Source organism: Parasteatoda tepidariorum, chromosome 5 (genome assembly GCF_982258835.1).
Source record: "Parasteatoda tepidariorum strain Cologne lab strain chromosome 5, Ptep-v5.0, whole genome shotgun sequence".
NCBI lineage: Eukaryota > Metazoa > Arthropoda > Arachnida > Araneae > Theridiidae > Parasteatoda > Parasteatoda tepidariorum.
In genome coordinates, this window is record NC_141759.1 from 51778290 (window position 1) to 51796699 (window position 18410).

The 18410-nt window shown below is 32.4% G+C and overlaps 1 protein-coding gene across 1 annotated transcript; it reads left to right on the forward strand.

Moving 5' to 3' along the window:
* Window positions 1-463: 463 nt before the first annotated feature.
* Window positions 464-17051, forward strand: LOC122273100 (lambda-crystallin). Its single transcript, XM_087163912.1, has 6 exons — window positions 464-619; window positions 4699-4933; window positions 7878-8039; window positions 10247-10441; window positions 14005-14110; window positions 16674-17051. The coding sequence occupies exons 1-6, from the start codon at window positions 471-473 to the stop codon at window positions 16898-16900; spliced, it is 1074 nt and encodes a 357-aa protein (XP_087020038.1). The 5' UTR covers window positions 464-470; the 3' UTR covers window positions 16901-17051.
* The last annotated feature ends 1359 nt before the right edge of the window (window positions 17052-18410 follow it).

The window sequence follows — 18410 nt, forward strand, 5'->3', positions numbered from 1 at the left end:
CAGGTTTTGTAGTTTTAAAGAAGTTTTTGAAATTGCTTGCAAAAAATCGTATTGCGCTCACGAAAAAATAGTATTCAGAATTGCAACAGAAATATTTTTATGTTAAAATTTTTAAGCATTGCATAAGTATTTTTGCGAGTCGCACCCCTGAGAAAATTTTTAAAGCGCCCTTGAGAGACAATAGCTTTAACAGTTATTAAAAATCTAATTATAAGATAAAAAGTTATTCTATGACAACCGTTTTCTTTCTCAGAGTACTGAAACATATTTTAATTCCAGTTTTCTACACGAATTGGAAGTAAGCATAGATAATAAAGATTTAGAAAACTATCACAAACACGTTCAACTCTATTTTTAATGTACTACTTTTTCTAAAAAAATAAATAAAAAAAACTTAAATTATTATTTAAGTATAATGAAAATTTACACTGTTTATTTCGTGCATTCATTTTAAATCTAATCACTTTGTAATGCTCTCTCATTTCGCTTTTATCTTGTTCGAGCAATTCTTATCAGTCCAGGAAACATTTATTTTGTTTCTGCACCTCCTATTTGAAGTTCAGAGCTCGAGATCGGCATCAAAAATGTCTGTGAAAGGTAAAGTAGGAATTGTTGGAAGGTAGGGTTTTATTTTACATGGCTAATTTGTATTGCATCATTAATGTTTTTAAACCTAAAAAAAAAACAAAAAAAAAACATAAATTTTATTAATTCAAATTCCCGGTTAAAATATCTTTCAATTCAGAAGTTTTACAATGTTTTCTTTTCTTGGACTGGAACAAATTTTCTATATGTTTGTAGATAAGATTTGTTTGTATTTGTTGATGAAAGTTTTCGAATTCTGTTTTTCGCGTTGTCTAAAGATGTTCTAAATTATAGTTTAATTAAATTTTCAGTAGTTCAGATGTGTCTTTAATTGTTAATGGAAAAAAACATTCTAAATATTTATAATTAAAAGCATCTTCTCTTTTTGTTTTATTCCAAAAAGTAAAAAAGAAAATTTTAAAATGTTGACGAACAATGCAAAATATCAACAATTATCAAAAATTAACATTACATGAGATTTTAAGAAATAAATGTTCAAAAAAACTTTTGCTAAATGCAAATTAATTAATTAATAGGGTTAACACTTTTTTCGTCTGATTGCGGAAACATTATGCTTTTTATAGAATTGGCGTTCGACTTCAAAATAACATTATCAACTCCAACTATACGCCAGAAAAAAAAAATTAGAAAATTTCCCGCAAAAAGTAATTTTTCTGATTTAAATTATGTTTTATTATTAATTTTAATGTTAGTAGGAAGTTTTGAGTTGTAATTTATAAAAATTCTTTGGTTATTAGTTTTTATTAGCTACTTCACTAAACTTCACTAAAGTCAAAATCAATTCCTGCCTTTTTCTCAACGAATCATTCTCGAAAACTTAAATTCACTTTGATTTACAAATGACATTTATAATGCATTCAATTCTTCTAAGTATTATTTTTAAATGAGACACTGCTCGCCAAGGGACTTTTTTAATTCTTTTTGATCCTTATAACCCGTATACAAAATTTGAGAGCTACATTTTTATAGAAAACACAAATGCAGATTCTTCTTCTTCTTTTTTTTATTTATTTATTTTTTTTTATTTTTTTTTTAAAGAAAGAAAATGAATAATTTCGGAGAAGAAAATTCAACTTATAAGAAGCATTTATTATCGAAAAATCATAGAGATTAAGACTAAAAATCCCAATACAGTAGCCTATCTTTTGTCTTATTTATCGAATTTGTTCTTATCACAGAACATCATTGTTAAAAATGAATTCTTTTTATTATCAAGAGTTTAAGTAAGTGATCGCAACTGCAGTTGAAGAAACATAACAAAGTAAATAAATTTATTAAAAAATGATCTTCTTTTCGAAGAAAAACTCATAAAAGTTGTTAGTAACGTTTTCTAATTTTATTATTTAGACCTTTTTTTCCGGGAATTCGTTCATCGTTATTTAAAGCAAACGATCATAATTGCAATTTCAGGTACACGTAAAATAAATAAGCTGGATTGAATGAATAAGATAACAATTTTTATTACGTTTTTCTTCAAATTGCTATTTGTAGCATTATTCCGCTCCGTTATTAATTCCCTCCATTATTTGAGTTTCCACTTAAGCTGAACTACTGAATGTACTATTAAAGTGATTTATATTTACATATTATGTTAGAATATTTAAGTTCATAAATACGCAAGTTTATGTTTTTGGATGTGTTTCTGTAATTACCTCGTCGTATTTAAAGCTGCAGTCTCCAAACGTATTAATATATCAGAACTCAACATTCATCTTAAAATTAAAAATTAGAAAACGATTCTTAAAATTCCATTGTCAAAATTATTTTCGTAAAGAATCGTTCAGTCGAACTCGCTTATTAACGAACTCCAAGGGACCGCAATGTTTGTTCGTTTAAACAGTTTTCGTAAAACGAGTTCCCTGTTTAAATTTCATTTTACTTTACGAATATCCGACTCATTTTATTGGGTTTGTGGTTATCAATGTTCAACTTCATAGCCTTGTTATTCTTTTTAACACAACCCAGAAGACTAGCCTTCGAGGAGGACTTTTCGATGGAACCACTCATTTCATTTGCGTTACTTTGAGAGGAAAACCACAAAGAACTCCCACATTTAGCTCGATAGTCAGGGCACTCTAACCAATGATCTGTCTAAAGCTGAGGATATTTTACGTCAGTACTGCTGTCGGTGCAAGCAGGGAACAGAATTCGTTTCGACCTGAAAACGCAGGGATTCGAACCAGTCTCTATAGTTTGGTGTTGGCTCTATAGCCCTGTTTGATTGCCGGTAGAAACTTGAGAGTATTTTGAAAAAAAAAATCTTTTCATTAGACACTCTTTTCTTTAGCAATCAAATAGGTTTTGCAGAGCATTTTTCCTCAATAGTGATTTTCAGATCTTAATAGCGTTTTTTGTTTTTTACTCATCCAATCATTAATTTGCATCTACAACTGTGTACTTTTAACAAGGAGTCTAAAAATATGTACTAAGGATTATAGGTACTAAAGTACCTAAGGATAAAGTATAAAGACGCAATTGATTTATTGTTAGTTCGAAGTGGTTTTTTGGTTAGTGGTAAAATAACTTCGTTAAAAAAAAGTATACGGTTGTCAGAAAAATGCTGTATGACTGGCAAAGCATGCGTTGATTAAGACATCACAAAAACGTCGATTCTTTCTATTTTGAATTGAAGTGCTAATTGAATTAAATTAATTGGAATCAATTGTGCCTCCATTGAAATGTTAAACGCATTTTACTGATTAATTTCACGTTCAATCGCCATTATTTAAGATGACTACTGACTAACTTACTGATTCATTTATTCACTTCCTTTTAATCCTGAGTTCCTTTCATTTACTTATGAACTCTTATCACTTAATCAGTCACTTAACTGAAAAGAATTAAATGATGCTCATTCAGTCAATAGAAGTCCCGCAGTGGACTGATCGTAAAGACACGGTGCTCAGTAAAACATGGAACACAAATATCACTGGCTGCGGTCAGTACACGGGTAAGAGACCACTATGACCCGCCTGCGTAGGCACCGAGGGTGCGCGCTATCGGTCCTCGTAAACTGTTCTACCGTAAAATGCTCGAATTCGGGAGCACGGCCACCAAAGCAGGGGAGCCATCCCCTCTGCAGAGGATCAAAATGGGGATATTTCCGTATCTTGATCTGTCGCGCCAACTACAATCGCCAAGGTGCCAAGTAAATTTTAAATTTGCAAATTTAAAAAAAAAAAAAAAAAAAAAAAAAAAAAATTTAGATGTTTGCTCGGGGGTGGCTACGAGTTTTACCTTTCGAGTTGCTCCCTTTCTGTGATGCTTTTTTTTAAAATTTCTCACGGGCTGCTGCCCAGAAGTTGCCAAGACTTGGCGATTATTCTGTCACAGATCACGATATTATTCTGCCACAGATCACTGCCACAATCAACTTTGTTTATACAAAAAAATTTGAAAGGTTTGCGTATTTTATTCATTTTTTTAAATCATTTAGCACTTCGTTTTATTAGAGAGTATAATAATTTTTTTAAAAAAATATTCTTTTCATATTATTTGTTAATTAGCTAAATATATTATCGAATATCAAAATTTTTTTAGTTTTAAGAAATTAAATCTTACTTTGTTTTTCGTTCATAATTCGGTCATTATTTAATTTAATTTAATTATTTATCTGAAATGATAAGGTCCCGCAGGTGAACTGATCGTTAAGACACGGTTCCCTGCAGATCACCGAAGTCAAGCATCACTGGCTGCGATCAGTGTGCGGGTGAGTGACCACTTAGATCAGTCTGCGTAGGGACCAAGGGTGTGCGGTATTGGTCCTCGTTAAACTGTTCTACCGTAAAGTGCTCGACTTCGCGTGCAGGTCGTCGAGCTACCGAAGCGGGGGTGCCACCCCATCTGCAGAGGATCAAAATTGCGATGGCATGTCTTCGGATCATCCTCAGGAATGTTTCCCAGACCGTCGCCAATAGCCCATTATACAGCTCTAGTGCGACGTAAATAAAGTACCTATCCACCTACCTACCAGTCAGTAGAAATTAGTTAAAACATATTTTAACAATTGTGCTTGTTTTCTGTATAATATTGTTTGTGACTGCATAATTTTTCAATACTAATAGTGAATTCTTTCTTTTACCAAATTTAAAGTGGCTTTATTGGACGAGGATGGGCGATGCTTTTCGCGAGCACCGGATATTCCGTTGGTATATATGATGTTGAATCTTTCAAAGTTGATGAAGCACTCGCAGATATTAAAATTCAATTGCAGAAATTGAAGGAATTGGGCTACTTGAGAGGAAAGCTATCAGAGACAGAACAGTTCAATCTGATACACAAATGCAACACCTTGGAGGAATGTGTTTCTGGTTCTATACATGTTCAAGTGAGTATTATCCCAGATAGCAAAACAAGGTTTATTTCAACTCAGCGAAAACCTTTTAATGTAAACCTAAAATGATTTGTTATGCGGTTTAGGTATAAACCTTCCAACCTTAAAACGAGATCTGTTGCAATCTGCTCTATTCTACGCACATTACCCTAATCCAAAACCTTGGAGAACAACCTTCTATATAAAAACCTGAAATCGTTGGATTGTTATGGGAATAAGGTTTATTTTAACTCGGCGAAAACCTTTTAATGTAAACCTAAAAAGTTTTGTTATGCAGTTTACGTGTAAACCTTCTAACCTTAAAACGAGATCTACTACAATCTGCTCTATTCTACGCACATTACCTTAATTCAAAACCTTGAAAAACAACCTTCTATATAAAAACCTTAAATCGAGGTTGACTTAGGGTTTTCAAGCGTGAAAAAATCTTTTAATGAAGCTAGTCTAAAGGTGAAAATAATCTTAAATCTAGGTAATTATGAGGTTTCTTTTCGCAAAATCTTGTATGCTCAGCTGAAATCCACCTTGTCATGACATTTTAATGGACAATGCAATTTGATCCTATCGCTAGTGTGACGTCATTTAAAACGTCATTATGGACCTAAGTGACCATTTTACCTAAGTGACAATAAAAAGAAAATTCTGACACTAGTAGGTTGTCGTAGTAAGATTTCATGCTTTCTGGGATAGCAACACAGCTTTTTTTTTCATAAATTTTTCCAAAACCCACCCGGATATTGTCTTTCGCCATTCGGGTATCAAAAGGACAAATTTGTTGATCACTCTCGTTAGGTGGGCCAACATTGCTTCTATAGTAGGAAGGATAGATAGTACAGAAAAGAAAAGGAAAGAACATCCATACCTAATCTGGGATACGAACCCGGGACTTGAAGTCAGCTCACTGACCACCATACTCTCCGGTTGGGTATAACAACACAGAAAAATGAATAAAAGATTAAAAATATACTGTTTTTTAATTATAGCATGGCAATTAAAGTGCGAAAATTAATACTCATATGCCAACGTTCTTATCTTGTTCACATTATATTTTATAACCGTCGTTGAACAGCCAACCCAGTTTTGAGTTGACTACTAATGTTCAACTCCGTAGCCTTGTAATTTCGAACCAATCCAGAAGACTAGGAAACTCCTGGATCAGTACCCCCAGAGGTTTGATTTGTTATGGGAACATGAGGACTTTCTGACTCAACAGATGAACCGGACGTTGACTCCTCGTGTAGGAAATGGTGACCGATATACGTTAAATCCGTTGAGTCACAAAGTCCTGAATATTCCCATAACAAATCATACCTCTGCGGGTACTGATCCAGGAGTTTCCTCGTCTTCTGGATGGGATTTAAAATTGCAAGGCTACGGAGCTGAACATTAATAGTCGTAAACTCAAAATTGGGTTGGCTGTTCAACGACGGTTATAAAATAAAAAGGTATGGTTTTACAATTTAAAGAATTCAAATACTGGCATAACTCATAGTTTGGCAATTTTTCAACGAATCTTTAAGTGTTTACCATACATATTATACAACTGCATGCATTTAGGCAAAATACTAATTTTTATTGCTCAAATATTCAAAATTATCACGGCCGACATTGAACATTGAGCATAGAGGAATTTTTCTGAACAACTCCCTCATTGACATAACTTTTATGAATGTTTGTGGAATTTAACTAGGGCTTGGATTTTGTAACAACAGTAGAGTTAATTAAGAGGAAGATTTTTTTTCTTCAGGTCCATAACACATTAAAAGAAATGCACTTAAAATAAAACTCTAATTTTCGTAGCCAATAACGCACAGAAAAACATATCTAATTTGATTTAAATGCTCAAATGGAATCACAATAAGCAATTTTTATTTGTTGGATACCCATAAAATAAATGGTACTTATCCGTTTACTGCTCACCAAACGAAGTTCAGTTTTGAAGTTTTTTACCCAGCTTTCCTCATTAGTGATTTGATAGATTTAGCAAGAGTTTTTGCTTTTTCTTCACCCAAACATTAATTTACGACCCTCAAAATGTATTGCTTTTTTTTGCATTATTTTTGACAAGGATCTTTCAAAAATATATATTAAGAGTGACCATTACAGAACACTCTCTATATTTATATACGGATAATACAGATTATAATAGTGAGTATATATTTGCTCCAACTTATAGATTAACTTCGTTTTTAACCTATAGGTCCTGACCAAAGATTAGGTCCAGAATTTTTGGCATTGAGTGGCAAACCTTGAAAATTTTATTTTTTAATAAAGTTATAATCTTTTATTTTATAATAAACTTTGTGTTTCCTGAAAGTCAATTTGGTGAGCTTTTGGGTTAGAGTGACAACCAAACCCTTCCCTAAAGGTGACATTTGTACATTAAACTGTTCCTTAGCGTTATTTTCAATTAGTTAGGTACTTTACAAGTTTCTGAGAACTTTTCTTTATATAAAAGCACAATACACATAAACAACTTATTTATGACGTTATGACGTCTTCTTTATTGAAAACGCTTTTATGAACAATTTAAAATATGTCGTATCAATATATTGCCCCCAAGTCATTCAATTAATATGAGCTATATATCATATGGACGCGATACATATCTCATATTAATATATCGCTGGTTCAAAACTAAAACGACACATCTGCAAACGTGTAATGCCTACAGATGTGTCGTTTTAGTTTTGAAGCAGTGATATATATAGGTTAGATTTTAAACATCTATGAATTAGAAAAATGTCCTTGTTCTTAGTTAATATTCTCATCAGTATAGCTTTCACAAAAAAAAAAAAAAAAAAAAAAAATCTAAAATGCCTATTGTTTTTTTTCCCTCAATGATTTATTAGAATTTGCGATGGAGAATTCCTTAAAACTTTGTTTTATTTACAGTTTTTTTAATTTATAAAATTTTAATTTCGTGTTTATTTTACAGGAATGCGTGTTTGAAAATGTGGAGTTAAAAAAGAAAGTTTTTAAGGACATGGATAAGTATGTTTCAAAAAATGGCGTACTATGTAGTTCAACGAGTTGTTTCCCGGCTTCTTCATTTACGGATGAGTTAGTGCATCGATCACAAGTAGTAGTTGGACATCCAGTAAGCTTTTTTTTTGACCGTTCGTAATTTAAAATTAAATAGTGCTTAAGTTTCGGTGGATTTTATTGTCCAGTATCGAGAACGAACAAATGCACCAAAAGAATATTTTAACCTTTGACTCGGAATTTTTATTAAACATATTTTTCATTATTTTGTATTAATTTAGGTAAAGTAAGTGGTAAATGAAAAATATTATATTGAGCATTATAATAATTTATGTTAAGAAATACAGCATGAAACTTTTGCGTCTTTTTCGACGAATAAAATTAAAATCTTCCATACAATTTTTCAAAATTGCACCTATGTTACTAGGAGAAGCAGTTATCAATCATGGAGGTCTCAGGAGATAAAGAGTTCGCCTTCCAATGAGGTGAACCGGGTTCGAATCCCAGCGATGGCTGGTAGATACGAATTTTGCATCCTACTTGCACCGACCACAGTGCTGACGTGAAATATCTTCAATGGTAGACGGATCAGGCTAACCGTGGGAGGTTCTCGTGGTCTTCCTCTCCATGTAAGGAAAATGTGGAATAGTTAATCAAAAAGTCCTCAACGAAGACAAATTTCTCCCAATACTTGATCCAGGAGTTCCCTTGTCTTCTGGATTGTGTTCAAAATTACAAGGCTACGGAGTTTAACATTATTTTTAATTTTTTGAATACGAATGAAAAAAAAATTAATCTTATTTTGGATTTTATGCTTTGTACAAATATAATTCCGATAATCTGATTTTTTTAGTAATTATTAGACTGTTTTTTAAAATTAAAAAGTAACCGAAATATATTTTTGCTCGTAATTAGAGCGTCACAAAAATATATTTACAGAAAGGACACCGGTGTCACATCCTTTTCAAAGAGTTAAAGAATTTCATTAACCGTTTTGTTTGCTTGCGAAAAACTAAGGAAATTTTGAAAATTGTGAAACAATTTGAATGCCTTAACTTCAAGTAGAGGATTTTCTACTACTCAGTTATAAGATAATTTTAATTTTCTTATTTTAACCCCCTGCTTGACCTTTATCATGAAATATTTTTCATTAAGAAATGCGTATCTCAAAGTAGTTTTTGAAAGCTTACAATGTCTTAACTGTAAAATTGCTATTTCCGTTTTCAGAAATAACAGTTTTAGTCTGATGAGTTGGCGTGATAGGTTCCCCTTTTACCAACGATGGTTTTATTCTTCTAAGTGTCCTATAGGCCTGGTGTCTGATCAACTGTCGCGATCTACAACCCTGTCTTTTAGAAGTTCGAAATCCACTATAATCGTGCCTTTAGAAGTTCGAAATCCTTTATAATTGTGTCTTTTCGAAGTTCGAAATCCTCTATAATTGTGTCTTTTAGAAGTTTGAAATCTATTATAACTGTGTTTTTTTAGCAATTTGAAATCCATTATAATCGTGTCTTTTAGAAGTATGAAATTCTCAATAAACGTGTCTTTTAGAAGTTTGAAATACACTATAACTGTGTTTTTTAGAAATTCGAATTCCATTATAATCGTGTCAATTAGAAGTACTAAATCCACAATAACCGTGTTTTTTAGAAGTTCGAAATCCACTATAACAGTGCCTTTAGAAGTTCGAAATCCTCTATAATTGTGTCTTTTCGAAGTTCGAAATCCTCTATAATTGTGTCTTTTAGAAGTTCGAAATCTACTATAACTGTGTTTTTTTAGCAATTTGAAATCCATTATAATTGTGTCTTTTAGAAGTATGAAATTCTCAATAAACGTGTCTTTTAGAAGTTCGAAATACACTATAACTGTGTTTTTTGGAAATTCGAATTCCGTTACAATCGTGTTAATTAGAAGTACTAAATCCACAATAACCGTTTTTTTTTAGGAGTTCGAAATCCACTATAACTGTGTCTTTTAGAAGTTCTAATTCCAATATAACTGTGTCGTGTAGAAGTTGAAAATTCACTCCAATGTAATGTCTCCAGAGGTTTCAGAGCTAGAAAAATCCACGCACGGCTAAACGACTGTGGATTTCTAACACTGAAATAGTAATAACATAATGCGCCAATTGTCTTTGGATCATAATTAAGAATGAATCCCAAACCGTCGCCAATAGCACATAAGTGGGGGGGGGGGCTCCATTATGACGTTAATTACCAAACCAGCAGTTATAATTTATTAAGTCTTTAATGACTTATATGACTTCTTTAGATTTTTTTCTCTACAAATCTTATAATAAATAATTAATTGTTACAGGTTAATCCACCTTATTACGTGCCTCTTGTTGAAATAGTGCCTGCACCATGGACAGATCCCTCTGTTGTAGACAAAACAAGGGCTCTAATGGCTGAAATAGGACAAAAGCCTGTCGTACTAAAGAAAGAATTACCAGGATTCGCACTGAATCGAATCCAGTACGCTTTGATTGATGAGTGTTATCGAATATATCAGGTAAGACGTTCTTTAAATATCTATGTAAATTACACTCATGTCCATAAATTAAGGATAATTCAGAATCACACAGAAATCAAACTCTAAAATTAAAATTTCACCTGTAGAATTATCACACACATCCTGAAGAAGAATATGCAAATTACAAGAAACCACTAGATGACGCTGGTAGTACGTCACAATGACGAGAGTGTAAGAGAGGGGTATATAAGGAATCGTGAAGAAGTAAAATTGTTCACAAGCGCTTTAAAAGCCTTTCAGCGCAATAACAGCATAGTTATGGCACAAAGGAAGCATTTGGATGATTTTTTACGTGACAGAATCATCGGACGACTGGAATGTGGACGTACCCAGCTGGAAGTATCCGAGGAACTTGGAATCACCCAGAGTGTCACCTCCTGGCTTTGGCAACGATTCCAAGATGATGGTAATGTGAGTAGACGTTACAGCACAGGTCGCCCCCGAGTTACAACGCCGAATGAAGACCGGTATTTGGCAGTTACTGTCAAAAGAAACAGACGGAGCATAGCATCAGGCCTGTCTCGTCGGCTCTCTTCAGCTACCGGTACGACAGTTTCAAGGCAGACCGTGTACAGACGCTTAGGGCACATTGGGCTATATGCTCGTAAGCCTGTCAGATGTGTTCCACTTACCGCAACTCACTGTCGCCTGCGATTAGCCTGGAGTAGAGAGCATGCATTGTGGACACCGCAACAGTGGTCTTGTGTGATGTTTTCCGACGAGTCCAGGTTTAGTTTGCAGTCTGATTCTCGCCGGATTTTCATATGGAGAGCGCCAGGTACCCGTTACCACCAAGACAACACCATTGAACGACATCGTTACGGTGGTGCAGGATGGCTCGTTTGGGGAGGAATTATTTTTGGTTCCAGAACTGACCTGCATGTTCAGAGTGTAACGATGACAGGCCACATCTATAGGGATGTCATTCTGGAACAACATGTACGTTTGTTTCGGGGTGCCATGGGTGCTGAATTTCTGTTTATGGACGACAACGCCCGTCCTCACCGTGCAAACATTGTAGACGAATGCCTTCAATCGGAGGATATCTCCCGTATGGATTGGCCAGCATACTCACCGGACTTGAATCCAATAGAGCATGTGTGGGATATGCTTGGCCGACGAATCGCAGCCCGTTAACCCCCTCCCACCTGTCTATCGGACTTACGGAGGGCATTACTTGATGAGTGGTGTAATATTCCCCAAGATCAGATTGATAATTTGATACTCAGCATGTCTAGGCGTTGTACGGCCTGTAGTGCATCGTCCGGGAGACATACTCCGTATTAACCATCATACTAACCATGTTATACTGTTTTTTGTAAATAGGTTCTTTTTTGAAATTTGCTCCAGGGAGTAAAAATCGCAATTTTTATTAATTATGTCAAACATATAGCATCTTTTTTGCTCTTTACCTTTTGTTTAATACATAGACTTTACAAATAAGTCAAATTTGTTTGGCTTCTATCTCTTTCTGTGCCTGAACTTCATTATCCTTAATTTATGGACATGAGTGTAGTTTTGACTAATAAAACTGAGTTAACTAATTTCTAAAATCCACTTAATTTGGTATGTAAAGTCATTTATAACTTCATAAACTGTTACTTGAAGGTCAATCTACATTATGACGATAAAAATTATTTAAATATTTATGAATTCTTTTAAAAAACTATTGGCATTTTTATCGAATAATATATATATACAAAGAAGAAGAAAAAAAATAGAAAAACTTTTAATGGGAAAACGTAAAAGTCTTCATCAGGACACATCCTTTACGATAAATGCGATATTTCTGAATAAAGAATAATTATCCTAAGATAAAAATCACTCTTTATAATGTGTCTATATCACTTACCGGCGTTAAGGAAAAGTAAAAATTGTTATATATATATATATATATATATATTACGGGAAAAAAGCATATAGATTTATAACTTTCTAATTTCTGAAATACTTAAATGTGCTTAAAAATCTTTCAGTTGCAATTCATACAGCATTATCTTTTGACTGAATATTCAAAAGGAATGTGTTAACACATACTTGGATTATGTTAAAACGCGTTTAAATAGCAAAGTGAAGAAATAATAGAGAAATACGTTAGAGATCCGAAAAAATTAGTTCTACTTATCGCAAAGAATTTAAAAGCTTAATAGTGAAAGAATTTGCTAAGTAAAATTTTACTGAATTAAGGAATTTCAACTTAAGAAAATGATGCAAAAGCTGTGAGCTGCTTAGATAACAAAGTTTTCCATTTAAAATCAACTTGTTTAGAAAAAGGAATAAAACATTTTACACTTACATAGATGGCCGGAACGTTATTGTGACATCAAAAAATGTTTGCTATTCAGGGTTTTGAAACATTTTGCATACATTCGGCAAATTTAGACGATTTCATATTTTGCCGAACGCGTTGCAACTGGAACTTTGCAAATAAACTGCTATTTAACTAAATCTGTTCTTCACAATAAGCGAGCATTCTTTTAGAAAATTTTAAAAAGGTCTTTTCATTATTCCATTATTATTAAACGATTAAATACCAATTTCATACGCAAAAATAAATAAATAAAAAATAATATACCCTGTGGAACAAATTTTTTGTTTCATTTATACAAACACTCGATTTTACCTAATTTATGTGTGGAGATTTCAAATCTGATATTAGTTTTGCTCTTAAAGCTAGTATTTTTAATAACATTTTTAGTCTATTTTTTGCCGAAATGCACAAGTTTAAAAACGTTATATATAACAAAAGGTCACATAAATGTTAAAACAACATCTATGGGAGGTATGACACATCAGGATTAAAATTGCAGGACCCATGCCTGAAAATATCGTCCGCAACTAGAGGCGCATTCTTAGTATGACCTCTACAGAAGCACACGAAGAAACAGTTCATTATAGCAAAGTACCTCTGGCGGCATATGATAACATTTCCGGACAGGGTGCCCATGCAATTTTAAGTCTGACGTGCCCTAACTCCACTAGAAATTTTTCGCAACATTTATGCGACCTCCTATAACGTATAACGTTTTTAAACTTGTACACTTTAACAAAAAAGAAGCTAAAAATAACATTAAAAAAAACTGTAGAAATTATATTCAAGAGAAAGTTTTATTTCAGGATACGATAGTGTCTAAGATCTGTTAATAAATCTCATGCAATAGGAAAAAGAAATTGTTCCCTAGTCTCATGATTCGATAAATTCAATATTTCATTCAGCAAAATAAGAATTTTCCCTTCTCTCAAAAGTATAAGCTTGTAGCAACTCTGACTGTAATAATCTCTGAACTCAAATTTTAAACATTTTCAGAATGTCTTTTAGCTTGCTTGTCTATTACGTTTTTCGATTAAGAAATTTCGTCGCTATTTTTCTGCTCAGAGTAACATTTCAATGCGTATCACTCATTCCTTTATATCTATATTAAATTTTACACATAATAAAATAGTGCTTTTTGAACAAATTTTTACTTTCTCTAAAACAATTCGATTTGAGTTGAAATTAAGGTACTCCTTATATATTTGTAGAATTATGTTTACATTTTTAGGATGGAATTATGTCATTAGAAGACATTGAAACATCAATATGCGACGGTTTAGGACTTCGATATGCATTCATCGGACCATTAGAGACATGCCATTTAAACGCTGAAGGTAATATTTTTTTTTATCTTACTAACGAATAATATGAACCTTTAAATGAATAATAATTTAAATAACTTAGTTATGGTAAATTTAAAATAGATATATTTATGGTATTTTAAATAACTCACATTATTTTCATTTTTTTCCTGTTAAAAATATTGATGCAGATTGAACCACAAGATGGAAGGTGACGGAAGTGTTGCCAGATTAGGGGTTTTCCCCTTAAATTTAGGGGGATTTGTTTTTTTTTTTTATCTTCAGTGGGTATTTTAGGGGAATTGGTTTTTAGGGGTTTGTTTTAGGGTTATTTGTGAAATTTACTAGTTTCATTTTGATTACCTTCCAATATCAAATTCTATAACTGAATGTGTGAGATGGTAATATGAAAATCAATATGTTAAACCAAAACATAAAGATTAAGATATAATTTTAGACCTTTACCCCTTTGTTGAATGTAGTAGGTCATTACTTAGCTCGAACAACCGTTTGGAGAATTTGAATTCAAATTATTTAAAAATTTTAATGTGTATGGTTTAAAAATAATGCCAAAGGATAAAGAAAAAAAGAAGTACGTACAAAAGTACAAGAAAGATTGGGAACACGAAAAGCAATTTAAAGGTTTAAGGGTTTTGTATCTACTTCTTCTATGTTAAAAATGTTTAACAGCGAAAACATATACAAATCAGAAAGTTTTGACGAAAATATGTTGGATATTTTATCAAAATATTAAAAAAGACTATATCGTTGATAATAAAATATTTATGAAAAAATGTGCAAGTTAAAAAGTATTTAAAAAAAATATCTTAAATATTTTAGTAGAAATTAAAGATAATGTAACGATTGAAATGTAAAAAAGATTAATTTGTTGATAATAAAATATTAAAAAGTATTAAAGCAACGTTTTCTATACATTATTTAACTTTTGTACTATTTTTTAATACTTATACATATGGTTAAAAATTTGGGTTTTTTTTAAAAATTTTTTAGGGGATTTTACAACGTCATCTGGGGGTGAATGGTTATCAGCACCTGGCAACACTGCCTTGTGAGCACCCTGTGACCAGAGTCATGGAGGACCCAATACCGTTTAAAGGGTGAACTACCGTTTATAGGGTGGGTCACATTCACCCCCAACAAAGGACAAACACAGAGAAAAACGTTCATGCCCTGATCGGGATTCATACCCGCAGTCATTGGCTTTGCAGTGAGGCACGCTAACCGCTGGGCGGGCGCTATCGAATTCTAACTTATCATTAGAAGAAGACGGGACTAAAAACAGCAAAATTTGCATAAAAACCGTAAAAAAGTCATTTATTAGAAACACTAAGTTTAATTTGTTAATCAATCTGGTTTTGATATTATTCACCCTGATGTTCATTACTGATGATTCGACAGATTTTGATATTTTTATTATGACCTTTTCATAACAATATGTTATTAGAAAAAATTTATATATTTTTTGTTAAAAAAAAATGTCATTAATTTCTTTTTATACCTGTTTTATTTTAAATAATTTTATAATTTCAACCAAAATATTAAATGAATAATAGATTATTGGTTGGATTTAAATATTGTTTAAAGGTTCCAAAAATTATCACTGGTTAAAAAAAGTTCTAACTCGCGGAACCCCTTCCACTCAACCCTAGGGTTCCTCGTAACATCATTTAGGAACTACTGCTCAGTGAAATTATTTATTAATCATAACAATAATCATCATAATAATGGTGTTCATTAAAATCATAAAAGTTGCGACCAAATTAAATATAAAATCTTCCGAAGAAAACCAGAAGTGCTACAAGTATTAAAGGTAGTGATTATGGATGTTTTATAATTAATATCTAATATATATAATTCTCTTACGTGGCTCCCAAATTTTGGCTGTATTTCTTTTCAGCCGGTGGCAACGTTTGCTTTGTTTTGTTTACGTTACTATTTCTCTTACACGGCGACAAAAAAAAGCCTCATTTCAACTCCCCGAATGGCAACGCTAGAAAATCGACCAATGATTGCCGCTAAAAATGTCACATGCAAAATCTAGCCGAGGTGGCTCAACATATAGCGCTTTTAATAACGGAAACTGAAATAACCAGAGAGTATCAGCTGCGGCAATCTCATACTATTAAGCTAGGCAGAAGTGAGTAGTCTTTGTTAGTAGATCTCTATTTCAGTATCTTGTCAAAAGCGCTTTTTTTCACGAATTTATTGGCGATTTGTGATTTATATCACGAATTATACTATAGCACATTTCTAATAGGTTTAATGAATTACATATAATTTATTTGAATTCAAATTTATTTTAATGACTTAGTATTTACTAAAAAGATGTAATTTTTTTTTAAAAAAAAAAGGTTTTTATATGGATTTGAATGATTGTTTAGAATTCTTAGAATGTTGCGCATTTGCAATGTACCTAAGTTAGTAGCGAGAGAAGCGGGCTTGGTTTGCGAAGCAAACCATATAAGATTGCGTAGAAATTTTCGGGAGTTGGCGAGCAGGGGGCGCAGCCTACTAGTATATATATATATAATCTTTCTACATACATATATGTGTGTATGTTTTTTAATCTCATTAGGCATGCGTGATTATTGCAACCGATATGGTGAAGGTATTTACAAAGTTTCCCAAACGTTTGGGCCCAATCCTCTGATGGAAGGTGAAGAATTGCAGAGATTGGATGAAGACATTTGCAAGATAAGTCCTCTTGAGAATATGCCAGAACGACGCCAATGGCGAGATGCTAGATTGTCAGCTCTTTCAAAAATGAAAAGGGTACTAGAGGAATCAGAAAAAGCACAATGAAAATCCAGGCATTAATTATTTTTCTTTGAATTAATGTCTTTCATATTTTGTAATTACATTTATTGGTGATTGTAAAGCAACACGACATAATGGATTTCTGTGAATCATTTATTAAATTGTCAAAAAATAAAAAAATGCAAATTTTGTTTTATTGTGCTAATTTAATTTGGCTGTGTAAAAAGTTCTATTTTCTCTTTATATATTCGAACATAATTAAAAATAAAATTTACTATTTTTCTAAATTAGATATCAATTTAAATATGTTAATAGTTAATTTAATTATTTTTAACGGTACTGCGTCAATACGTCAATCACCATTTGTCGTAAGTGCAATCATTGTGGGATTAAAATATATAACTATCGTGTAAAATAGTGAATACTTAGGTGCGCAATTTGAATTTCCCGTATCATAATAATAACAGGATTTAAAAAAAGAATCATGTGAAAATCAATCTTTATATAAATATACATATAAAAAAAGGATAGCGTTTGATGCATGAATTCAGTGCGTAAAAAAGTATTTACTGAAACATACTATTCAAATTTCTCGTTTCTCAATAATGACGTATGAAAATATCGGTATTTAAAAAACCACGTGGATATCAGTAGTGATAAGTGAAAAAGTTGATCAAAAAAATTGCGTTATTTCGCGTCAAAAAGTTACTAATAATCGCACGAATTGAATGTTGGGTGTCGTAATAGCTTATAAAAATCATTGAGAAAATTAGTAGCAATAAAAGGATGAATTAACAACGCAAATAGAGCTCATCAAAAAGTGATTCCTCAAATGAGTGAATCAAACTTCTTGTCGAGACAATATCGGAATTTTAAAAACCATGAGACACTTTAACATACATTTCTCTCTTTTACTATGAACAACGATTTTGATTTAAAATACATACGTAGGAGTTAACAGCTCGTCCACACATTTTAAACTGAATTACGTAGATTTGTACTTCATAAGAGTGATATTTCTATAACAGAAATGCAAGAACAAGTTTTCAAAACGAACCAAGTTTTGTAAAAAGAAAATGCAATACATTTTAACGTCATTGAATGTTGATTTCAATACATTGCTAAGGAACAACTGATTCATGCAAATCGTTCTTGACAGCCGACCAATAAAAGTAAAACCAAGCGTAGAGAGGGGTTGGTAGAGCAGTACCCCTTATCTGTTTAAAAGGTAATCACACTATCTCTTCATTCATTATGTTAAATTAGAATTTCGACAACTTGGAAAACTATTGTAACACAGCGGATTTCAGGTAATAATTAATCCATTATATTGAGCTTTCGTTTTATGTGTTCATATGATTGTATAATTTATCTATCGCCTGCATCGTTTCATTAGCTTAATTTAAAGTCTGTGTCTTGAATCACTGTAATGCACAAAAATTCTGATCTTTTGATCAGGTTCAGACACATTTATTTGCGACGCAATAGAGCTGCACAATGGGCTATTGACGGCGGTCTGGGTAACATTCCCAAGGATGATCCAGAGACAACATAC

What these genes read in the sequence shown, in the direction of transcription:
- LOC122273100 (XM_087163912.1), top strand. Translation starts at nt 471, where the DNA reads ATGCTCTCTCATTTCGCTTTTATCTTGTTCGAGCAATTCTTATCAGTC. An exon ending in CTGGTTCTATACATGTTCAA is followed by an intron (nt 4,934 to 7,877) that starts GTGAGTATTATC and finishes TTTATTTTACAG; the next exon opens with GAATGCGTGTTTGAAAATGT. An exon ending in ATGCCATTTAAACGCTGAAG is followed by an intron (nt 14,111 to 16,673) that starts GTAATATTTTTT and finishes TAATCTCATTAG; the next exon opens with GCATGCGTGATTATTGCAAC.